Source organism: Semicossyphus pulcher, unplaced genomic scaffold (genome assembly GCF_022749685.1).
Source record: "Semicossyphus pulcher isolate SPU_LCO1_2020_fin unplaced genomic scaffold, fSemPul1.0.p SCAF_8, whole genome shotgun sequence".
Taxonomy (NCBI): Eukaryota; Metazoa; Chordata; class Actinopteri; order Labriformes; family Labridae; genus Semicossyphus; species Semicossyphus pulcher.
The window spans coordinates 28,615,818-28,640,623 of NW_027211759.1; the positions used below are offsets into that span (position 1 = coordinate 28,615,818).

The 24,806-nt window shown below is 43.3% G+C and overlaps 1 protein-coding gene across 1 annotated transcript in view; it reads left to right on the forward strand.

The window, feature by feature from the left end:
* tmtc2b (transmembrane O-mannosyltransferase targeting cadherins 2b) overlaps positions 1-24,806 on the forward strand; it is a 102,985-nt gene that overhangs the window by 73,115 nt on the left and 5,064 nt on the right. The window contains exons 7-11 of the mRNA XM_069686777.1: positions 1,780-1,858; positions 6,189-6,310; positions 15,001-15,082; positions 16,803-16,917; positions 22,905-22,968. Coding sequence (XP_069542878.1) covers positions 1,780-1,858; positions 6,189-6,310; positions 15,001-15,082; positions 16,803-16,917; positions 22,905-22,968 — 462 coding nt within the window. The remainder of the gene's footprint in view (positions 1-1,779; positions 1,859-6,188; positions 6,311-15,000; positions 15,083-16,802; positions 16,918-22,904; positions 22,969-24,806) is intronic.

Genomic DNA, 24,806 nt, shown 5'->3' on the forward strand with positions numbered 1-24,806 from the left:
ATAAAACCTCTGGCGACGCGTATGTATTCGTTAACAAGACGAGACTAAAACGTGAGTGGAAGGCTGTCAGATATTTAAAATCCATATTTTCCCCCACTGACCTGTCAAAACACAAGCAATGCATTCCTGTTACTGGTTGAACTGGTTGAACTGGTTGAGGGGCGTGTCCAGATCCCCCTGAATCCGACTCAGCCATACGGGTGAGGATGTCCCAGCAGCTTGACAACAACATGACAGCATCCACGCAAAACGAACAGATGGACACAGTTTATTTATTTAACCCAAAGCACTGTAGTAACGGGAGATGGAGAGATGCCCTGTGGCTACAAGCTAGGTGGACAAGAATCGGGGGGAAAGTTGAGGCTAGATTATCCAAGGGATGGAATCTGAATATGACACAAGTGAAAGTGAGTGAAATGTTGCTTTACAGATTCAAACACTCGGTGTCACGTAAGGCTAATTGAATTTGTTTAAAGAGAGAAAACATTTTGATTAAAAGTAATGACTAAGTAAAGGTATGACTTTTTAATGACTAAAACTAACTCAAATGTTTTATTTTTTTTGTCGACTAAAACTATAAAGGGTAAAAATGACTAAAATGTAACAAAAACTGATAAACATTTTCGTCTAAAGAATAACTGTACGTTCACACCAAAGCGAATATTCGCCTTGCGTTACTCGCGCGAGTTTGACTGCCGGATAAAAATTTGCGTTTGAATTTTCGCCCTTTGCTTCTGGAATGGAGGAAAGGAAGCAGGGCTTATCTCCATGGTTACCAACAGCATCAGGAGAATCTCGAAGTTGAAAAGCTTTCGCTACACCATGTGACACGAATTCGACACAAATTTTTTCAACTCAGGCGAATTCGCGTTGCGATCTTTGTGCCGGCCGGCGCAAATTCGCAACTGCTCGTGTCATTGCATTAACTTTATATGGAATCTTGCCGCAGAGACACGTCTTTTCGCATTCGGTGTGAACGCACAGTAAGATTACATCTTAAAATATGTCTGCAAACATATTTACAATACAAACACCTGCACTGCTAACATTAGAGTTCAGAGAGTGCTCCTGTACATGAAGATTTAAAAACATGATGAATTGAGATTAAAGGCAGGCGGCTCCCTCAGGAGCCTTTAGGGGACACTGAGAAAATTCTCACTTTTACATGGACGTGTTCCAAAAGTGCCGGTGTCATCGGAGACGCAGTGTTGTGTGCAGGTAATCCTCAGGCTGCTCCTAACTAATTCACTCTCTTTCATGCCCCTAAAGACCTACAGTGCTGGCTAAACTAAGTGCTTTTCCAGTTCTGCACATTTATACTGCACACGAGCACTGACGCTGCTGATTCAATCAGGATTGAAGCCCTGGTGCTGCAGATTCAATAAAGGCTTTTATACATTTTTGGCGTGCTGGAGAAAGAGATCAGTCCCACTTCCTCCGACCTCTAACCACAACATTTGCTTCAGAAATAAGGTAGTTCCAGCTCCTTCTGCTGCTTAAGCTCAGAGGTGAATCATTGGACCTACACTCGTATACACACCAGATTCAGTATGTGACACTGCTCTGGTCGTCCTAAGAGCCGTGACTCCTTTTTCCACGACTCTGTATGAACCAGCCTCCCAGCGACCCCCAATTCCACGCTGTGTATTCACAGTGTTGGGGCCCCCGGCTGCAGGGGAGGAATGACTAGTTAGTCCAGCGCCAGCTCCTCTGGCGGGGTCTCTACGCTCACTAATGCAAACATCCCCCACCTTCCCTTCTTATTTGTTTCATTCACAGGAGGCCCTCACAGTGTTTAAAGAAGCAATACAGAAAATGCCAAGACAATTTGCACCACAGAGCCTCTACAACATGATGGGTAAGAGCTGCTTTTGTTTCCAAAGAATAATATCTGTTGTTGTGAAGTCCAGCAAAACTACTGAGCGCTGGAGCTGAGGGTTATTTTTGGAGTGTTTTGGAACAAATTGCGGTGATACATCATGCACTTTTGTTTTTCTTAGTTGTTCTGGGTCCCTTCAAACAAATAGCTGTTGTGTTTCTTCTGGACAGGCAGCCTCTTAACTGCCCCGAGTGTTTAGTATGGATAAGGGACAGCTTCTTACAGCGCTGTTAGCCGTTTAACAGCTTTGAATGTGGGATAGCACAGAGCAGAACATCTCTTTTTGGAATTTACTCCAACACACAGGATAAGATCATTGTCCATTAATTATCAAATGTTGTCAGCATCAAATCAGCATCAAATATTTGTCATGCCACTAGTTCTCTGAGAAAGGGGTCGACAGCAGCTGAGTCTGGCCTGAGGGTGGCCGGTTCAAGTCCCGGTACAGACCAAGTTTGGAATTAGGACTGCTAGCTGGAGAGGTGCCGTGTCATTTCCTGTGCACTGTCGAGGTGCCTTTGAGCGAGGCATTGAATCCCCAACTGCTCGGTGCTCATGTCCATGTGCAGCCCCCTCACTCTGACATCTCTCCATTCATGCATGTCCATAGGTGCTGTTTGTGCATGTGTATATTTCAGGTCTGTATGTGTGTAGTATATCTTCTTCTTCTTCTTCTTAGAAATCATTGTTGTTCAGATTTCAGTTGTGAATTTTTCATGTGCAAGACAAGAGATATCAGGGACAACATCATCTCCATGGCTGGGCCTGTCTGCTTATACTGCAGTGTACCAAGGACAGGCTGAACAACACGTTTTCAGATTGGCAGGTTTGAGACGTCACAAACCTAAGGAGCCAATCCTGTTAATGGACGGGGTGACGCTATGCATGTCATTATGTGCAAATAGGGCTGGGCAATATGACAATATATATCGTTACAATGCTTTAAATTCTAATCCTTGCATGTGGGAGTGAACCTGGAGCGAACCATAGAGGGAGGCACTGTTTATTAACATGGACATTAACGTACAGAAAAGGACTCCCGTGCGAAAACTGAGTATTACTAAGTATTCAACTCACACAGGATTATCTAAAAATAGGTGTTACCATGTGGTTATTTCATATGGACAAACTATTTGTTAAATTACCAGAAAACATATCGTGATAAATATCGTTATTGTGATATGAAAAATGCTATATTACGATGTAGGATTTTGGCCATATCGCCCAGCCCTGTGTACAACCTATGGCAACCAATTTGGCGATGCACGAGCCAGCTGTAACTGTCATCATCATTTTGCAAACTCTCTTCTGACTACTAACATTAACGTTGCTATTACTAATTACTACATTTCAAGCTAGCTAAGTTTCAACAAGCTGACAATCTAATTGATGGCAGAGACGTGTTTTGTTTTGGGCTGTAATTTTGTGAAAGGAGAAACGACATAAAAAATCACATAAGACACAATTTATCATTTAAAACATGACTGGAGCTGCTCTTTAACCTTTGAACCTTAAATATGAAGTTGAAAACTTAAGCTCACTCTAACTTTGTGAAGTCTGATGTTCAGGTTGAATTAGGGCCAGACATACTGCAAAATTAACCCTTAAATAAATTAGATTTGAAAAAGGAATTTCAGTACAAATGGCTGAAAATCTTTGTGTAAGAAATGTTCACAGTGTTTTGACATCAGTAAGGTTTACATATTTTGCTAATTAGAGTTAATCTGCTTTTTACTACAAGAACAACGCAGCTTGTTAGATTACAGCTGGAGAACAGCTGCTCTCAGGCTCATTATAGCTGCTTTCACTTTCAACTTTTTTTCTCTCTGTCTGCCTCCTTCTCTCTCTCTCTCTCTCTCTCTCTCTCTCTCTGTCTCTCTCTCTGTCTCTCTCTCTCTCACTCACTCACACACACATGGAAACCTGGGACGTCTGTAATCCAGACTTGGTACTGCCACAGGTTCCCTTATGTGTTGGTAAAATGTGATTTGACAGAGCGGCTGAGATTATGTCAGAATGTCGATGAGAGCTGCAGTCAGCGTTGGAGCAGCTCTGCGTCTGTAACGGAGGCACTGAGCCAGAGATCTGTGATTCCTGCAGCTTAGCGTTGTTTCCTCACCGAACTGATTTGCACACTTGGCACACCTGCTCAGACGTATTTCCACTTTCAGTCACTGTGCTGCTCTCATGCTGTTTGTCAGACGCCAAGAAGCACAAGCTTTCATCAGAGGCAGGCCTGGGTGGTTATCTGCACCCCGCTGGTCTCGCTCCAACACTCTCTGGTGGGCCGAGGAATGTTCTACTCCGAGGAGCTGCTTTTCAGCTCCTCAGACTCCATGTCACTTCTAATTGCACGTTGATGTTTGTGCTAACCTCATATGGAGGTCTGATGCCAGGAAGGGGAAGCATATATTTTGGCTGCTTTTAAAGCCATCAGCAAATAAAAAGATCAGGTCGAGAAAGATTTCTTTTAATAGCTCAGTGGTTGGTGGTAAATGTCGGGAAATCCATAAAGTCCTGGCTTTTAAACACAGTGATGATTTATTAAACTAAAATTAAACCCCACACTTAATAAAAGAGGAGTTGTATTTCTCTCAACTCGTGTCAAATGGTATTAATCTCAGTTTAAAGGAAATTTAAGAATTCCATACTTCCAACTTCAATACGATACTACGATACTCGATACCTGTTTCGTTACCATGGCAACATAAATAGAAGTCCTAGGAAGAAAAAAACTAATTTTCTTGTTTTTAATTTCCCACCTTCTCACAGTGCTGCCACAGAAAACAGTCACTAAACACAGAGTGTTAATAGTAATGAAAGGCTGAATGAGCAGGATTTTCCTTATTAAAATATTCCCTCGTCATCATCACTCATCGTCCAGGAGAAGTGTGAGCTGGTGTCTGTATCTGCAGAGGATCTGCCCTCTGCTGTGTTTCTGTTCTTTTTATTCTGCTGTGTTTGGGACATTTCTGGACGTCCATCGCTGGGCAGTGGTCTGGAGCTCAGCCAACAGTCCGCAGGTCGGGACGACATGAAAACATGTCTGTCTCTCTGCTCTCTGTCTGTCCGTCTGTAACTTCTGCATCTTTATGAGACGTGAACGGGACTTCACAAAACATCTTCATTTGCCGTTCTGTGAATGGGAACAGTCCGCCATGTCGTTACTGTAGGTATAAAAGTTGCAGGTGAGGGAGGGTGGAGCAGACAGACACACAGTCAACTTCGGCCTAAAAAAACTAAACGCTGTACCTTCCTGCGGGGTCGCATGGAGGCGTAGGCATGTTGTTTAGAGCGTAATCTCTGTGAAACAATCAATAAATGTCTTATTATCTGTTTCACTGCTTTATTTACATTAAAGGCGCTCGCTCTCTTCACTTCCTGTCTATGTCACCCAACACCAGCTGCTCTCTCTCTTTTATAATAATGAGATTGTATCGTTTTAAAACACGAGGTATTGAAAAGTTTGAAAACCCTACAAGGCTATACTAATTGATATTATCTCGAAAATATATGGTTAGTATTACTTTACATCTCAGGAGGAAGGGCTTAACTCTGTAGCTTTAACTTTTTTCACAATAAAAGTCTTTTAAGACTAAGACTAAGACTTTACGTGCATATGTGCCAAAAGATATCTTTACACAGCTAATATATAGAAAGTGTGTTTTCCTATAATCAGAAAACTCCTCATGTTGTGATTACGTGTGGGACACCTGTTGCTTATCACAGTCTCTGATCGGGGAAGTGATTAGTTTTAATCCCCGCTGAATTAACCTCTCAGTCCACTCTCGTCCAAACATCGTGTCCACTCATCTGAAATATAAACCATGTTACAAAAGTCTTGTGAGACTTCAACCACTGGGATACATTCAGGCTCTTCCCCTCGGTGTGTAATAATGTTGATTTTAACTGTGTTGTGTCCAATAACCGGCCCGTGTTGTCAAATTCTTGCAATAATACGAGTGTTATTGGACGGCTATGAAAGGGAGGTGATTGTTGTTTCAGGTGTGAGCGGGCAGAGGGTCAGATCTGTGGTGGGGGGAGGTATCACATGATTGTTTGACAGATCAGGAAGGGTGAGGGAGAGTTTTTCACTCACTACTTAGACGCTCATTTCTTCCTGACCTGTTTCTGCAGTAAGAATGTGACGGTAAGAATATTGTTGGGGGTTTGAGGCCGGCTTTGTGCCTCTCTGGAATGAGGTCTGGTCTCACCGTCATGGAAACTCTGAACAATGAGTAGATGTGTGATGTGTTAACCTCTGCCAGCTTTCTTGACCCCTGACCTGACCCTCCCTCTGCTCTCACAGGAGAGGCCTACATCAGACTGAACAAGCTGCCTGAAGCTGAACACTGGTACAGAGAGTCCCTGCGAGCCAAGCCGGACCACATTCCTGCTCACCTCACCTACGGCAAATTACTGGCTATGACGGTAAGACTTGTCTCATCCACCTTGGTTCTACCTTTAAGGACGGATCAAAGTCTTTCTTATGTAAATAAATAGAAACGGCACAAATCAGGCTACTCAATTACCCTCTGATATAAATCAATGATGGATAAGTTGCTAGGCTGAATGTTGATCAATCACGTCCATTCAAACACATTTCTGCCGCTCTGCTGCGTCAAACCTTCCCTGCTGCCTCCTACGTGCCTGACCTCAGGTCGTCAGACTTTCTCCTCCCCTGAACCAGCTCTCTGTACCTGCTCTCCCTCACTTCTTTTCACTCTCTTTTTATTGCTCTCCCTTTCATCACCCCTGGCTTTTCATCAGTCCTCTCCAGCTTTTTACTGATGCTCGTAATGTTCTCCTGAAGTCTCTACAGTTAATCAATAGTGTGTGGGTGAGACGGAGAGGGAAAAGACTGGAAGAGAGTAAGGCTGAGAGAAGGTGGTCATGTTGTGTCTCTGCAGATGCTCCTCTCTGACATGGGAAGAGGAACTGTTGATTAAAAATGTAGTCATTGTTGCCCCTTTTCTGGTCACTTAGTAGTAGTAGTTTGAAAAGCATTGATTTAACCGCATCATTGCACAGTTGCATTATTGAGAAAATAAATCTGTGAACCCTGTAAAGAAAGAAGTCCACATCTGCCCAGCATTTTCCAGGACAGCAGAGATAACATCCTCTCAGGGTCGCACAGCTGACCCGGCGTTCAATAACCAAAGAAACAGCCGTCTGTGTGGAGGGGTCTCGGGGGCAGGAGCAGTTTCCACAGTCTCGAGTTTACGAGGAGGCGGTCATGTGGTCGGGTCACGCAGTCATCCGCTGCAGATCGCAGAGAGATAGACAGACTCATAGTCACGCTGAGCGGGAGGATTGGTTAGCGCTGAAAAGGACGGTCACAAGAGAAATAAACAAATTAGAGAAGAGTTAAAGAGAGGGTCAAAAGAAGGGTGGAGGTCTTCTATTCAGCTGACACCCCTCACTCCACAGTCTGGGCCCTGAAAGAGGATATTTCTGATACACACAGAAAGGTTTAAGTCTTATCCGTCAGAAACAGAACACTTTCTTGACGTTCTTTTTTTATTAATGGTCGAGTTATACATTTGGATGAATTTTATGCAAACATCATTCACTAAAACATGCAGGAAAACGTTTTAGTTTTTTGTCAGCACTGTGAGTTAGGCCCTTAAAAGAACAGTTTGAGTGTTGAGAAATAAAAGCAGGTTTATACCACTCTCATATCTGTATGTAGCTGCTTCTTAGCAGATCCAAGTTACAAACTGCTTCACAAAGCAGAAAATATACAAGTCATAGAATCATCAGGTTATGAAGACAAAAGATATCGATAAAGTCTAGGCAAAAAATAGCAAATGAGAAATCCATCCATCCATCATCTATGTAGCTTATCCTCGCGGCGGGGCTGGAGCGAGAGGAGGGCTACACCCTGGACTGATCGTCAGCCAATCACAGGGCTGACACATAGAGACATTCAAACTTTCACACTCACATTCACACACCTACGGCAAATTAGAGTCACCGATGAAGCTAACGAGCATGTTTTTGGACTGTGGGAGGAAGCTGGAGTACCTGGAGGGAACCCACGCATGCACGGGGAGAACATGCAAACTCCACACAGAAAGGCCCACTACGTCCGAACCGGGATTTGAACCAGGAACTTTCTAGCTGCGAGGCGACAGCGCTAACCACTGCACCACCGTGCAGCCCAAATGAGAAATACTTAATAAATAAAAAATGATATTCAGTTAAAAGTAAGTAAATCAAGTTCAAGTAAATCAGAAAATGCTGTCCAATAAAAGTATGTTTTAAGAAGAGATTTAAATGTCAATATGCAGCTTGTTAAAATTACATTTCTCAATTGTCAGATATTTATTTCAAACATAAAACTGAACTTGTGCATGTTGTTGTTATACAGGGGTTACGTGCCTGACTATAGAGTCGTGCATCATCTTAAATTTGTCGCTTACTAATGCCAGCATGACGTATCCTCTGTGAACAAGTCCAGACTAGACTCATTTTTCCATTGGTAGTCTGATTGACGATCAGATTAAAGAACAGCACAGCTGACAGCACAGAGCAGAGAAAAGTTGCTTGTTAAGCTGACATAAATCCCTCTGTGTAAAAAGCCACAGGACATCAGAAACATCTGAAAGCAAACTCTGTCTGCGAGGACAGAAGAGGAGAAGAGCACAAATCCTCAGAGGAGAGTGTTCAGACTTGGTGAAGTGGACTGGGGGAAGAAATCAGTGGGCCATGAAGAGAAGCCCATTTTATTTAAGAAAGTGTTATTGATTTTGGAGGAAAGTGGAGCTCAAACCTGCAGGGATGAATATCTGTAGAGCTCTGACCAAGATGGATGATAGAGGGGGTTAGAGCCTCAATGATCCCGAGAGGGCAAATAATACCATCAGAGAAGAAGAGTTTGGACAAGCTGAGAGCCTCCTTATCCTCCAGACAAACACGAAAGAAAGACGATACTTTAATTGAAATAAGTTGGAAAGTTTGTGCCAGTGAATTTTGGGTAGGATACCTTTAGATCTTACAATGTTACAATGTTACAATTTCACTGGTGCCAACAGGCAGTGTATGAGGCTTTTTTTTTTTTTTAATAATAATAATCATCAGCAACATCAATAAAATCAGTGATCATCATCATCATGTAAATTCTAGTCAGCATAAACTACATCCTTGATGTCGTCATCATCAACAGCATCAATATCATTAAGGTCAGAGGTGTTCATAAAGAGCCGGGTCTGTAGCTTCTTCTTAAAGGTGAAAGGGACTCTGCGGACCGAATGGAGCTTGGTAGCTCGTTCCACCACCGGAGGACTACAGAGGAGAAGAGTCTAGTTAGAGACTTAGGGCCCTGTTGTGATGGGAGTACCAGGCGCCTTTCATTGGTAGAGCGTAGTGGGCGGGACGGAGTGTAGACCTGGATGAGGGGGTTCAGGTAGGCAGGAGACGTTTTTGTTGCTGTTTTGTAAGCGAGCAACAGGGTTTGAATTTGATGTGAGCGGCGACTGGGAGCCAGAGGAGGGATATGAGCAATGGAGGGATATGTGCCATTTTGGGCTGATTGAAGACTGATCTTCCTGATGTCGTACAGGGCAAATCATCTTGACCGAGCAATGGAGGCCACATGAACCTTAAAGGTTAGCTGGTCTTCAATTATGACGCCCAAGTTCTGGGCAGACTTAGTGGGTGTGAGTTCAGTTTGTCCAAGCTGGATATTGATCTGTGGTTGCATAGAGGGACTGGCTGGGATGACAAGGAGCTCACTTTTGGATAGGTTGAGCTGAAAGTGGCGTTCTTTCATCCATTTAGAGATATCAGCAAGGCATGAGATACGTGCCGAGACTGTGTCGTCTGGTGGGAATGACAGGAAGAGCTGGGTATCGTCCGCATAGCAATGGTATGAGAACCTATGGGAGCGGCTGATTGCACCACGTGAAGTCGTATATATTGAAAAGAGAAGGGGACCGAGCACTGACCCTTGAGGCACCCCTGTGGATAAGCTGTGCAGTTTCTTCTTTCCAAGATACTCTAAAAGATCTCTCTGAGAGGTAGGACATGAACCAGAGGAGGGCAGATCTGAGATACCAAGCTCAGAGAGAGTAGAGAGGAGGATTTGGTGGTTCACTGTGTCAAAGGCTGACAGATCTAGCAGCAACAGAGCTGAGGACTGTCTAGCAGCTTTAGCCAGAAGCAGTGATTCACGCTCTTCTTGTGGCTTTGGCCCCTTTTTCTGATGACAGCATTAAAGCATGATGAAAACCAGCGCAGGACGTTTACCAGCCACAGCCTCATTCACCTGCTGCCTCTGCAATCCCTGTTGCACCACTGTGAGTGATGAAGACGCTTCAGATACTGTCAGGGGGTTTTGAGGTTCAGATCCCTGCGGGAGAGGTGCAGAGACTGTGAGATAAGGCTTTGCAGCAGGGTCACAGAGGGGTGAGAGCAGGAAGATGAAGCTGAGCTGGTAGCTGGGGGAGCAAAGAGTTGCTGTGATTTGTGGATGAGGGGAGGACAAAGTAGAGGAGGAAGGGAGAGTTAATAACAGATCAGTATCGCCCTCCCCCCATGCTCTGACCCCTCCACACCTCCGCTAACACCCCGGGGATCAGGATGTGTTTCTACTCTCCGTACACACACAGGTCAGAGATGGACACGGCCGCCTTGATGCTTGAATATTGGATTCAATCATCTACTTGTCATTTCCTCTGCTAATGGGATGCAGGCTGCATTCATAATCACCTCGGCATCCCCAGAGCCAAAGCTACATCTGCACGTTATCTGATGGTTTTCGGGAGATTTAGAGGTTTGAGGCGTGCACCAATAAGCTCAGCATGTGTGTCACAAAAGGAAGGATATTGCATCCACACATTGAGCCGACTAGAATGAGAAATGGATGAAGTTAATGGAAAGATAGTTTTAAGGGAAGGCTGGCACTTTGGCTTTCTTTATCATTTTTGAAAGGTGTTTTCAATCACAAAGAGGGAGCGCTGTCATAAAAGGAAATGTGGAAGCAGAGTGACAGCAGAGAAGCTGGCTGTGGCTTCTAGTGATCCTCGTCTTTGTCAATTTAACCAACAGATTCAATGAGGCTTCATGTCATATACTGCGGTTGTTATACAGTATATTTCCAGGAGGAAAATCCTCTTCAGCTATCAAACAAAGATAAAAATCCTTTTTTTTTTAAAGATCTGTATGACAGCTAAAAAGAGACGGAAGAGTCAGATGTGAGAGAGGGATGATCCCTAATTGGGCCGCAGCTTTAGCACTAAAATGTTATGCACTCTATGCTACCAGTGAGCTGCCAGGTACACCTGTTTGAATTCTCATTCTGAGTCAAACACTTGACTTCAAAGATCGAGAACAAGTCAATTAACAGTGAGACGTGACAGACATTGGTTATGCTTTATTTATAAAGTGTTGATTGGCAGCATAACACAATACCTCACCTCCTTACTAAACCAGTCTCACAGTCAATACTCAACACGTCCCACAGGAGCTGCTGCATTCACATGCACCACTTTGCATATACATGCATTTTAACAAATGTTTTAACATTCATTAAAACAAACACATTTGTACCTGTTGGTCAATTTAAACAATGATAACAAACTTGTCTGCCTTTATATGTAATTGTGTTTAATCGGTTTGTTACCATTCTTTTGTGCATATTGATTTTAATCATTGGAAATCATGCCCTCAATGATTTCTGGAGACATAAATAAAGGTTAAATGAATGAATGAATGAATGAATGAATGAATGAATGAATGAGTATGTTGTCGAGGGAGGGAAGCCACTAGGCTTTCTTCAGGCACACCAGCACCAAGCAGGGTTGAAAGAGGTCGATGTTTATATCGTTGATGTTGTTTTTTACAAAAGATGCCCTGATTGAATAAAGCCAGTTTAAGCTAATTCCTTGGCTTGGTGCGAGTCTGCCTGAAGAAAGCCAAGTGACCCCTCCCTCGATAGTTTACTTTTTAACCTTTAGGAGCACCTGGTATTCACCTGGAGTTTAACACCTTGCTACAGTGAGCACCTGGTATCCCTCTTTCTCTTAAGTTAATTATGTTAGTTGACATGCGAAGCTGTGTAGAACTGGTCTACCGTTATTAATAATCACTTTTATCCAAAGCCTCAGGTCATATTGTGTCAAACACTTTGGTTTACAACCACCTTTAAAACTCCTGGCGCAGCTGTACTTTGAGCCATTTAGCAAATGTTAGCATGCTAACTTGCTACACAAAGATGCAATTTTAAAGTGATAAATATTGTACCTCCTTAACATCACTGTGAGCATGTTAGCATGCTGACGTTAGCATTTATTCCTAAGCACTCACAGAGCAGCTGGCATGGTTGTAATCTTGGTTGCACACTCCAGAGTTCTGCACAGGCCTGATGCTGAGACCTGAACTCAGCCTTTTCCCAGGTCTTTAAGACCAAACCGGACTGAACCTGGATCCTAGACCAGGATCCTAAACCTTAACTTTTGCTTTGTCTCATCTTTGCATTACAGATGGTTAGCTTACCGGATATGTGCAACACATGGCTACATTCTTTTTCCCCTTTTCCCTCAAGGCAATGCATATCCTGTAACAGTCAGAGAGGGAAACATGTCAGATAAATAACATTTGAAATTAACCAAACCTGATCTGTAAACAGGGTAGGTTGGGAAACAGAACTTCAGCACGAAGTAAATGATCTTCCTGTCAGTGTTGGCCAAACCTTAGATTTGTGGTTCTCAAGTGGTGGGTCGCGGAGCTGTTTCCAGTGGGTCGCAGATGTTTGCAGGAGATAGGTTTCCTATGACGTGCATGCATGCAGAAATAATGTAGTAGGGGTGCACCAATACCAATACCAGTGTCGGGTATTGTGGCGGTATCATGGCTCAAGTACTCATACTCAGTACTCGTAAAACTATGTCGAGTACCGCAGCCGAATACCACTTTACAGCTTAACATTAGCCTCCCGTTAGTTAAGCAGGTAGGCGGAGAAGGAGCACTTTTCAGATAAAGGCTTCATCCTCACAGATAACTCGAACATGTCTACTCACAGCCAAACTGAAGCTAACAGAGTGTAACATAAACATTAAAGCAAACTTACTTACATATTCATGGACGCACAGTAGTTGCATTTATGTTGCAGATTTTAGCATATTTCTGTAGAGGGAATATTTTCCCCTTATGCACTCCCACCATTTTGGTTGACTATTATACTGTTGTCTGTTGTGATGCTGACATACTGTGATGTTTCGTCCGGTCTCCAAACTGCACCATTTTTCATTAAATATATTTGAGTGGTTGAAAAAATCTCAAATTTGGGTCGCAATTTGTCATTAAGGCGTGGGTCCTGAGGCGAGGCCAGTTGAAAACACCTGCCTTAGATGACTGTGGAATACCTTAGATGATCAGGGGAGGAGTAGGTAAAGCAGATTGGGTTGAATTCACAGCCATGATTTTGAGTTTGCAGCAGAAAAGCAAGAAAATGGAGCATCAGTGCTGGGTGGGTTTCGCGGATATTCATAGAGAGAGATGTGCAGGTGAGCCAAATGAGTTTTAATCCAGAGATTTGAAGATCTAAGTGAAAGCAGGTGCCAGTTTAAGGAGGTTAAACAGTCCAGTAATACAACAAGTGGTGTAACAAATTGCCTCTCCTGGGATTAACAAGAACTGTAACAACATCTCTTCCAAGACAAATAATGAGGAATGAGCTACTTGTTACAGCTTCTAACTGCCTCGCAGCTTGTTCAGCATCTCGTGATCCTCCATCCACTCACAACTCATTTCACTGTTTCAAATCTCAATTGTGAGCTTTCACAAACAGACGTCAGTCTCTGTTATTTTAACAGCAGCTGGCCCTCAAACATGTACATTCCTACATCTGTGAATGCGGGTACAAAAACACACAGAGATTATGCTCTCAGACTGGAGATGTGATCACGACTTGGCACCATCAACCTAATCAAACATATACTTAGCACAGGCTTCATTTTCTGCAGCATGAAGGGAAACCTCGCTCAGATATTTACATTAGAAAATCATGTATTTATTGAATCTACAAGTCCCTGAAACGTATACGCTTGACTAAGTATACAGTAGTTAATGCAACACTGTACTGTTTGGATCTGAGCCGGTTCTCCTATTTGAATAAACTGAAATAATTTGCTGTATTACACTCTGAGGTCTTATACGTTGTTTTTCCTGGCTCATGCAGTCTTTATTTAAACCTTCCTCACCTTGTCTGATTAGTTTACCTTTTACGTCACGCTTTAATAGACTTAAAACAACTCCAGTTTAACTATTAATGTTAATATTCATGCACTAACATTGTGTTTTAATGAAACACACACTAATGGGTGCATTGTTAATGCAAAAACATCAGCTTGATTAGCTGAGTGCACATTGTTAATTGTTAAAGAGATGACATCTGGAGCCCAACTGAGTGCAGGGACGTGTCAGAGTCCCAGCTGGCACTTCTATTGGCCAGCTGCTCGCTTCTGTTTGAGCTGTGATTGGTTACGTGTCACTGTCTGAAGGACCTGAGGGAGCTCTAGAGGTCCACAGAGCTTCGGTGATCCTTGTCCTCCTCATGCTATGCTCACCCGTCCGTTACTGATTCATTTATTTCTCTGAAGGATTGAAAGGAATGTGCACACAGACACAAACGTGTCTCAGCGTGTGTGTGAGCCATGCACCTGTGCGTGCTTATGTAAACCTAAATATCCCTATAGATATAAGACTATGCTCAGTGTTTCTCTCTCTTTCCCCCCTCCCCCCGCTCCACCGCTCTCTGCCTTGTTTCACAGCGGTCAGGCCACACACACAGACAGTCTTGGAGAGTGGAAGTGTTATTTGCGCTGATAAAAGCGTGTAATGAATGGGCCTCTACCTCTCGACTGGTCCGCTGTGCCAAGCATGACAGTGTGCGCTCTGACAGGACGACACTCGAGCTTTAAAGAATAACACTCGTGGTCCGCGTGTTTCATGTCTGTTTATTAAGATTTATTGTTAAAGTAGGCCTGTGGTTTGCACGGGGACATTAGGCATACTCAGTGGTATTTTGGCCCTTGAGCTGAGTGTGGTGTTTTTATAATGCGTCGCTGTGAAGAGCAGTTGAAACAATAATGGCACTGTGTTTAATCCGTCTCTCTCAGGGGCAGAAAACAGAAGCAGAGAGGTACTTCCTGAAGGCCATCCAACTCGATCCCACAAAAGGCAACTGTTACATGCATTATGGTGAGTATAGATATTATTATTCACTTTTAATTTGACAAATCCTGACTTTATTCTTCCCTCCTCACGTATGAAATGTGGCAACATAACCCATAAGCTGCACTTGTGTGCACAAAGGCAGGAACTTGGACACGTTGGGAGGTTGTTTTGACAACAGCTTTGGCTGACACTGTCAACTGTTCCTCTAATCAGCGCTGGTGTGAGTCTGTACGTGCTCAGAGGAGGAACGCAAGAAAAAGGATGATTTCCTTTGATTGTTCTCTTTGATTTGATGAAAACATGGAACGTGACAATGTCAGCATCTCTTCTCTTTCGTTATCTGCATGTGACACACGAGTACAAGTTGCAGCTTTATTCTTAGATGTTAACACTGTCATACTGAGTTATAATAAGCTAACAAGTTAATTACTTTCTTCTTTGTAAAGTCTTTAAAACGTTGTCACTCGTGTGTCAGCTCTAAGTCATTACATCAGCCTGAGCAGTGTGTGACATTTAAAGCGATCAATACTCCAGGTTAAAGGTGGATTCCTGCATTTTCTTGATGCACGGTACGTCTGAGTTGTCAGATTTAAAGGTTAATAACTGTGTTGAAGATGAGATGAGCTGTATTGATCAGCTGAGGCAGAGGCAGGAGCAGGATACAGACAGACATGTGATTGGTAAATGCTTAAATGTGGAGCCTCGACATAACTTTCATTTCCTAAAGACACAGAGTAAAAGTGACATCTTCAAGCAACACAAAGTCAATGGAGTCGATGATTATTTTTCCCTCTCAATTAGACGTAATTTCGCTCTGTCTCTATTGGCTCAGACACCAACAGTCTGTTAGACAGTGTTTTGATCAGGGCTGGGTGCCTGTAGTGAACAGATACAGTTGGATTCTGCTGGATATCCATGATTACACAATTTAACAAAGTTGATAGTTTTTAAATGTGAATGACCACTGAAACACAGAAGCTTTAATTTCCTACTGTCCTCGAACTGGCTGAGTTCTACGTTCAGAGCCAGATGATTATAAACAGAAATCACAGTCTGCACGCACAGACAACCTTTGTGTGATATTTCTAAATAAAGCCGGGCACTTACATGCATTAATCCAGAGACTGTTTTTCCATTATTGCTGATACATTTGTGTTTGTATTTCATAAAGCCTCCATCACTGCAGAGGTGTTCGTACCCTGGAGCTGTTTTACTCTCAGTCTCGGCCTGAAGTCTCACTTTACATCGGCCTCTCGCCTCAGGCTTGTACTCATGGCTTCAGTTTCATCCACAGTTATTAAGGAAAATATGCCTAGGTTCATATAGTGGTTTAGCATCCTGGTACAGAAGTGGAGCTCACCAAAGTAAACAGGGCATTAATTCCTCTCCAAACCTGGCCCTGACCACGGGGTCCACCCTCAGTTCATGGCCTTGTCAGGCTTTTACAATCGCAGAGGTTAACCGCCGTCACAGCCGCGCCCGAAATACGACTCAAACCTCCCACGAGAAAAACATTTTCATTTTACAGAGACAGATCTATTAAAGTTAGCTAATCCGAACAATTGTGTCTGAGCGATGGCCAACGATGATGGTATGCTGCACTCCTATCAAGTGTTTCAGGGGCAGACGAGGCTGTCCCTCCACTGCAGCCAAAGGCAACACTCACAGGCTGTGTATCCCTCTGCGGCTCAGTGGGGATCCCTCAGCGTTTTAACAGTGCTGCTGTTCTCTCCCGCCCTGCCAGGTCAGTTTTTGTTGGAAGAGTCGCGGCTGCTGGAAGCTGCAGAGATGGCAGAGAAAGCGGCGCGCCTCGACAGCGGGGAGTTTGATGTGGTCTTCAGTGCAGCCCACATGCTCAGGTGAGTGTGAGAGACTGGAGTCATTCTGTTTTTTGTTTTGTTTTTTAACATTTGATGGTTTCCTCAGCCCCGGCACATGCTCAAAGACCCTGAAAATATTGCATTCTTTGTGGAGGAGATGGGTGGGCCGCAGTTTTCCATGGCTGAGTAGAAAGGAGGCTGTGTGTGAGAGGGAGCTCTACTGTCTGCAGGGTTTATCCAGAGGCTTACACTACTCTTCAGACACTGCGATTTACTTGGCTGTACTTTGTAATCCTCTTCTCTTGCTGCAGTGCCAGCCAGAGAGCTGCTGGTTTGTCTTAGCATGCTGTGCAGCTATGCATCTTCATATGCTCTCTCTCACTCCGTCTCACTCTCTCTCTGCCGGCTCTGGCTCGTGCTTTAAAGTCTGCTTCCAAATCAGTGCTCGCTTGAGCTGATGAGCCTGAGCGGCAGAGCTTTAGCAGCCCACAAGCTGTTGTGTTTCTGAACACAAGCCATGAGTGGAAATTAGTAAACACAGCCATGTGCCAGCTTACAGTATGCCGCCCCACTGACTGAGTAAACCTACACAATTATACTGTACGACCCAGAGAGGAGATCTCCTTCTGTAAATACATCTTAGGTAAGTCATGGCTCTTCTTATTACAGCTGTCTGCTGAGAGGATGTGGTTATGTTTAAAGAGTAGTTTGGGGGGAAATAAGCTTATTCTCTTTCTTGCTAAGAGTTTGGTAAGAAAATTGATGCCACTTTGTTATGACCCAGTCTAAAGTGTAGGGATAAGGGAAGCCACATCACGCTGATGTTCTCAGGCAAGCAAGCTGTTTATGGTTTAGAAACCAACAAGTCAAGGACTCAAAGTTTAATCTTTCTTTAATAAAAAGATGCATCAAAAGAGGAGGCAGATGAGCAGAGGACAAAAGCGAAGGGCTGAGGGTGGCGCCAAACAAACAAACAAATCAGAACATCCTACGATCTCATTTCTTACGCACTGACTTACTGCGTCAAAAGAAAACATAATGGTATGAAATAAAACCTACTGCTGACTAATCTGACCTGCTCAAACAGAAATACACAGCAACAGCCACCCATAAACTAGTGTAAAAGTAACAAAGGAAATTACCTTAAAGTGGTTCAAATCCGGAATATGAAAATAATAAACAGACTAAACCTAATGCCCAGTTCCCACACAAAAACAAATCCAGTGCCTCATTACAAGTTAACTTTAGTTCATCTATACAAAAAGTTAACCACAATTAACTATTGAAGCATCAAGTTAACGTAAAAGGGGAGAGACACAGGCACAGTTCAAAAGAGCCACTCCTGAGATTTTTGAAGATGCGTTGGAGAGAACGGCCGGCAGGTGATTGGTGGAAGAAGCAGAAGGATCGAGGAAGGCAGAACTTATTCTGGGTGACTACCAAAGGTGAGGGGTCCGGAGGCATTGAACAAAAGAAACACACTGGGTCCTGAGGATCATAACACACTTGCACGAAGCAACAGCCGGCAGCTGGTTCAGTGAGTTTGCTTCATACTGGAAGCAGGAAATCAGCCCAGCACCTACAGTGGCCAATATTTTACACGTTAAAAGTGGTTAAAAGCTGTACAAAAATTGACATGTTGAGGTACAAACTCAAGACAGGTTCTGTTACCAGCCAAGAAAAAGTCGAGCACTTGTGCAACTACACATCAGACAGTCATTACAAGTAACAGAGTCAGAGGAACTGTCGGAGTAAGAATCCCAGTTGTGATTCGAGGTTGGAGAAATCTGCGGTTTCTGACAGTTTTTGCACGTGTTGAAAAGAACTAAAGAGGTGTCCACAAACCTGAAGCAAAATGGCTGCAAAGCAACGATACTGTAGCAGTAGCAAAATCCAAATAATATCTAATGTTTCACTGGAGATGTTCAATGTTTGTATCAGGTTTCACTAACAAACAACAAACTGCTCCAAGCTTGCAACACAGCAAACTGAGGCTACATAAATACTGGAATATTTGAAATAGTTTCATTAATATTGTGAATTCTCCAATGTTGTTCTGCTGTGCATGCAATTTTGTGCATGCACATAAACCTTGCCTGTAAAACAAGAAGTGTTATATTAAGGGAATTGCAACAGATTAACAAATGAGATATTTTCTCTGTCTCCCAAATATTCATAACTGTTCCATAAAGATTATGAAGTCATGTTGGAATCACCAGAGTTTGATACCCCAGAGTACAGCATTGCCACACAGCTGTAGGTTTCTTACCCAGCTGCTTTCTGCGTAGCTCTTCCCCCACCCGTCTGATCACGCAGCGTCTCCACCACCAGCAGCTTCCTGTGTAGAGAGCCTCTTCCAGGGTCCGGACCCCTGGCAGCCAAAGAGAGCTTCATGCAGTGCTCGGGCTGAACTTTTCTCCTCCTGCTTGGCATGAGGTCTCACTCCTCCACAGCTCATGTTCTTTATATGTTTGTCTTGGACGCAGACGTGGAAAGGCCCTCGGTTGGTGGGGACCAAGTGAATCTACACGGGGGAAGGGAGGAGATTAAAAGGAGGGGAAGACGCTCTCAGATGTTCAAATGGCTTTTATTGCTCTCTTGGGCTTCTGGTTTTTGACCATTCTGCTTCCAAACTAATAATTTCCGTCTACCTCCTTTGAAGAAATCTTGACTTTTTTTTCTGATTTATAGTGTGAATGAAGGACAGGAAAGGCTGGTTAACGGTGAGGCCACTGAGGATGTGCTCGTATTTTCCTTCAAGGTGTTAAATGTCCGTAGAAGTGGAAAAATACACGGTATGTTGTGGATACTCAGACAGCCAGGAGGAAACCAATCCTCCTGTTATTGTTCAAATCAAAGATTCCCATTCAGCCACATGTTCTGCATAATACTACAATGCACCATATCTGAAATATTACTTTGTATCTGACGAGCATGTCACAGTGTTAGATACGCCAATCTGTGGATATTTGGCTGCCCCAACTTCCAAGAGCTAAATTCTTTCACACTGATAATCTTATAATAGAAGGAAAAATTGGTAGCAAGTTACATAAGGCGTACTGCAGATACAGTGCTACCCTCAGGGATACGTCTGTGCTCAGTGTAGCAGACTAACAGAGAGAATCGTACTTTACAAACATGTTCCCTGTGTGCTTGAGACAGATGGGGCAGCTGTGGTTTCAGCACTAATATCTGGCTGTTGTTGAAAATGCAATTTGTTCATCCAGTCATTAGTATCCAACAGTGTCATGCTTACAAGCGCAACTGTCAGTGCTGTGATTTGTGCACTTCTGGGGTTAATAAAGCTTCTCCAGACAACAAGATGTCAGGCTACAAAGATCAGCGGTTGAGTTGCTGATTTGAAGTATTTTTCTTTCCCCCTGGGATTGTTTTTTATTCATTTTCTTCTCCTTCTCCTTCGTCCTGCGCTCTTTCTGTCTCACACTCGCTCTTCCTGGGGTTTAAACCCTGGCAGTGGTTCACATACTTGGCCTCCACTGTATTCTGGGCTCTCAGAACCCGCAGTCAGACAGCCCTTGGAGGTCCGGCTGCCCCTCTGCTCATGGTGTGGCAGCGCTCCAGTTGTCCTCTGATAATGTGTTTATAAATGTGATAATGATATTATAGAATTAGATTTGTGCCTTGTTTTTCCCAGGAAGGTTGTGCTCTCTAAATATTATGCTGGCAAACAAACATGGAGTTGTGGTTGGACGCGAAACCCACATTTATAATCTCCGGACAAATTCGGCAACTGGAGTCTGCGTCTGGATCGCCTTTGGAATGTAAAATGCTTCTTTGGAGCGGAGCTGGAAAAACTCTGTTGTGCTAAAAAAATAAACAGCCGTGGCATGTTCTTCTGAATCTGAAGGATGTCAGTGGCTAACATGTGGGAGAACTCAGCTGTACTTTGTGTTTAGTGCTAATTTTCCAATGTTAGCGTGCTTAACTAAGATGGTAAACAATTATGTTTATGCATTTAATTTTGACCAGGTTAGCAGGTTGACATTAGCATTTAGCTTAAAACAACATTGTACCTTTAAATACAGTCTCACGGAGCGTCTACCGTGTCTGTGGACTATTAATATATAATAATCTTATTTATGTAGAACTTTTTCCAAAGAAAGTTACAAAGTGCTTTATGTCAGGGATGTGGTCAGAACAAAAAGCAGATGACCCAGGTGCAGACTTGATATTTATTTAAACACAAAAACATGAAACAAGGCAAAAACAAAAAAGGCTTACCTGCCAGAGTCCAGGTTCATAATCCAAAAGGAAACAAAAAGGTACAACCAATAATCCAACAGAAACAGGAAAATCACGAAGAGCCTCCACGGAAACAGGTTAAACCAGACGACAGTGTACCAGCACAGAGACATGGGAAGACAAAGATGAAATACACTGGGGAGGTGAGACTAATTGGGCACAGGTGTGACAATCAAGGGAGCAGGTGAAAACAATAAGGGAAAGGCACATGTTTGCTGTGTTCGAAATGCCATACTATACTGGCAGTACGTACGGATTTGGCCTAAATGTAGTAAGCATCCTACTGTATCCCACAATGCAAAGCGCTGGAACGTCACAGCGGCAGTTGAAATGAGCAGCAGCAGCATTCCAGCAGAAGGGAAGTAATACAAATCAAAAACATAACCTTAACAACATAAACTCGTGACACTTTACACACATTGAACACAGTTTTATGCATGGTTTTACTTTTCTTTCACTCTTTGTAAAAGACACATAACTGGTGTTTAACATAAATGTCTTTTTCTGACAGCAATTAGTTTTAAATGTTTCTGCGGTCACCGCTTGACTTACACCATTTGGTGAATGTAAAAGTCACTACTTCAGGGCATGTGATGTTTAAATTTATGTTTAAGAGCCAGTAAAGATTAAATATTAGTTCCCAGGCTCTACTTTGAAGCTATTAAGATTCACCATGTTATTTGTAACTAAAGAACATCACTCATTGATAAGTGAAAAATAAAACAAAGCCATTAGAACACACGAGACAGTGTCTCTCAAACCAAACATAAATATATGTATTTACATTGGCCACTGATCTGGTAATCCTAAAATACAAGCTCTGCCTTTCATGTGGACCCGTATGGATGATGATCCTTTAATAGACTGCGACAGCCTAAATGAAGCTGTGGCTCCAAAGACCTCGCTTCCTTTGATCAAAACGACTTAAGGGGCTCCACAGCCAGCCGTCGTTGACTCTGCCCTTGACTTTGTCAAAGTTAAATTGTTTGCAATGAGACGATTGTTACCATCAGTGCAAAGCATGCAGCTGCAGGCTATAGAGGTGATTTTAAGATTCAGAAGTATTAATAACAGGAAGGCTCTGTCACAGAGGAGCTGTGTATAACAGTAGGCAGAGCAGTGGCTTATAAAAGAAGATAAGAACATAATATAGGGCGTTTTTGTCTCGACTGCAGGTTTTATGTCCTCAGGAACACAAAGTAGTTCTGTTTCCAGGGACCCATGCAGACAAGCCATCTGCCCCAAAAGCCTTTTTGTCGCAGTGTAGCATATTCAGCATGTTTTGGTGCATCTGAGCTATGTGCTCTGCTGTCCCGGTTGTTATGAGGGTATGATTAAATGAATTTGTGTTTGCACACTGTTTGCATTCCTTCACTCTCTCGGTATCCGCCCAGCATGTCCAACCGCAGTCTCCCCCACCAGCTTAAACAGAAGTGCAGAGTGAATATTCCTGATCTGCCTGTTTGTTGATGACTTTTCTTCAAGGACCCAATGAGCCAAATGTCCTGACCTCAAGGTTCAATTAGAGCAGAAAGTGCTTGGTGTGCACCGCTCAGCACAGATGTTATCGAGTGAAAGATGCTATCCAAAGAGAGACCTAAAGGCGATTGGATGGGCTTCTCTCATCCCTCATGCTGCTCTCCTTCATGTTATTTTCTCAGTGACCCCTGAGTGCCAGTAAACACACAGGGTTCAAGGCCTCATCCCGAGCCAGGAGCAATAAAGATGAGTAATGACGGCCACTCTCTGTGTTTCCATTGCAGACAAGCCAGCCTAAATGAGGCAGCCGAGAAGTATTACGGACACGCAGCGAGCCTGAGACCCAACGTGAGTACAACCACCACCAGCTAATCATCCCCATTACTATTTAGCTTGATGGACACTTAGGCAATCACAGCCTGTGTGGCTTTCCAATATTATTACTGCCCAGTCTGCCTCGTCACAACGGGCCTTATTGTCAGTGGAGCTCAGTTAAACGAGGGCTGGGTTTTTACTGAGCTCAGAGGTTTGTTTATGCAGCATCCATCACCGGCTTCAAAGGACGAGCCAGGGTAAGTAGATTGAAAAGAATAATGATAATAACACTCGGTCAGGGGGCTTTGACATCTTGAGGATGAATGGGGTCCAGTCTTTGAGAGCTTTGGCAGGAGGGGTCGGGTTGTTTAAGTGAGGGCCGCAGAGGGAGTAAAATACGTTGGGCATGTGGTCACCATGTTTGTTCTGTGTCTTGATTAGAAGAAATCAGTTCAGGATTAATGATCCAAATATATCTGGACAACGTTATGCAGACAATACAGTTTGGTTCTTCAAGCACACAAACCCCAGTATAATATATACAAACAATGACAAACAAAAGCTTCAGTATATAACAAAACATTTCCACAGAAACAAGAAATTCCAACCCCCTCCTCCTATCCCCTTTGTTATTCTCAGTGATGATGTACGGTTCAACTGGTGCCAACAAATTGTGTATTTTCACATTTAATTCAACCCAGATGAAAGAGAAGTGTTTTTTTTCTCATTGCTTTAGTTCAAATGCAAACGTAAATTATGTAAAAGAACCAGTTCCCAAAAAGCCCAATGAACCCTGTTTATCTTGGAGCCCTAGGCGAGTTTAGGATTTGGCGCCCCACACCTCAAATGGTATAATATCATTTTTTTCTGCCACACAAGAGCTTAATACAATGTGTTAAGATATGAAGACACTGTTGGGCCTTAGACCCCAGTAGGGTAAAACACTGTGGGATTAGACGAGGAGGTAAGCTAATTAAACAGAACGTACAATATATGTACATAAAAACATGAATCAACAGGTATTGAGAAGGTGCTACGGAGGCCAACCTCTTACCCTCTCCTCTATTAAACAAGACTAGGTCAAAACCTTGTATGTGGCTGACCGCTTCAGGTCAATGTGCACTTTTACCTCGCTTAACTCACACACCGAATATATAGGAGGCTCGCCTATTTTTACCACGAGCTGCAGGCAGTTCTTGGTCAAAATACACGGTGAAAATGAATTGATTGAATTGATCTCTGACTGCAATATTAACATATCTTCCTGCAGTAAAAGTCACAGGCATGGAGAGTAAAGTAGGTCAACACTTCCGGCATGCTTTTTCAAAGTAAAAGCCTGATCTGGAGTTCTGACTCCCCTCATTTGTACACAATGCTTTTATTTTGAAGTGTTTCCCGGGCTGTTGTTTTTACTTTATTTGGCTCTGAAAGTACCATCACTCACTCAGTCACTCACTCACTCACATACAGATCCATATGTAGGGCTGACCCCGGTGGTCAGCCAAAAATTGAATTTGAGTTTTCCACCTGGACCTGAACCTCTCACCTCTCACCTCTCTCCTCTCTCTGACTTGTGTCAGGAAGTGTGCAGGGAGTGAGTGGTCAAGCATGTAAGAGAGAGAGAGCAGCAGAGTGACTTTAAATGCGAGCGAAGCAGAGAGACAGGTTGGGAGTGAAGGTGCCAATCGAGCAGTAGGCTTATTTAACATCATCAAAACATTTGAGGCTTCAGCCAGCGCCCTGATGGTTGTTGATCCCTGATTGCTTTTTTGTGTTCCCAGCCTTCCACCTGTCTTACACTATGGCTGGTTTTACACATAGAATAAATGTATTCACAGCATAAATTTCTTAAGAGAAGATAGCAAGGTAGC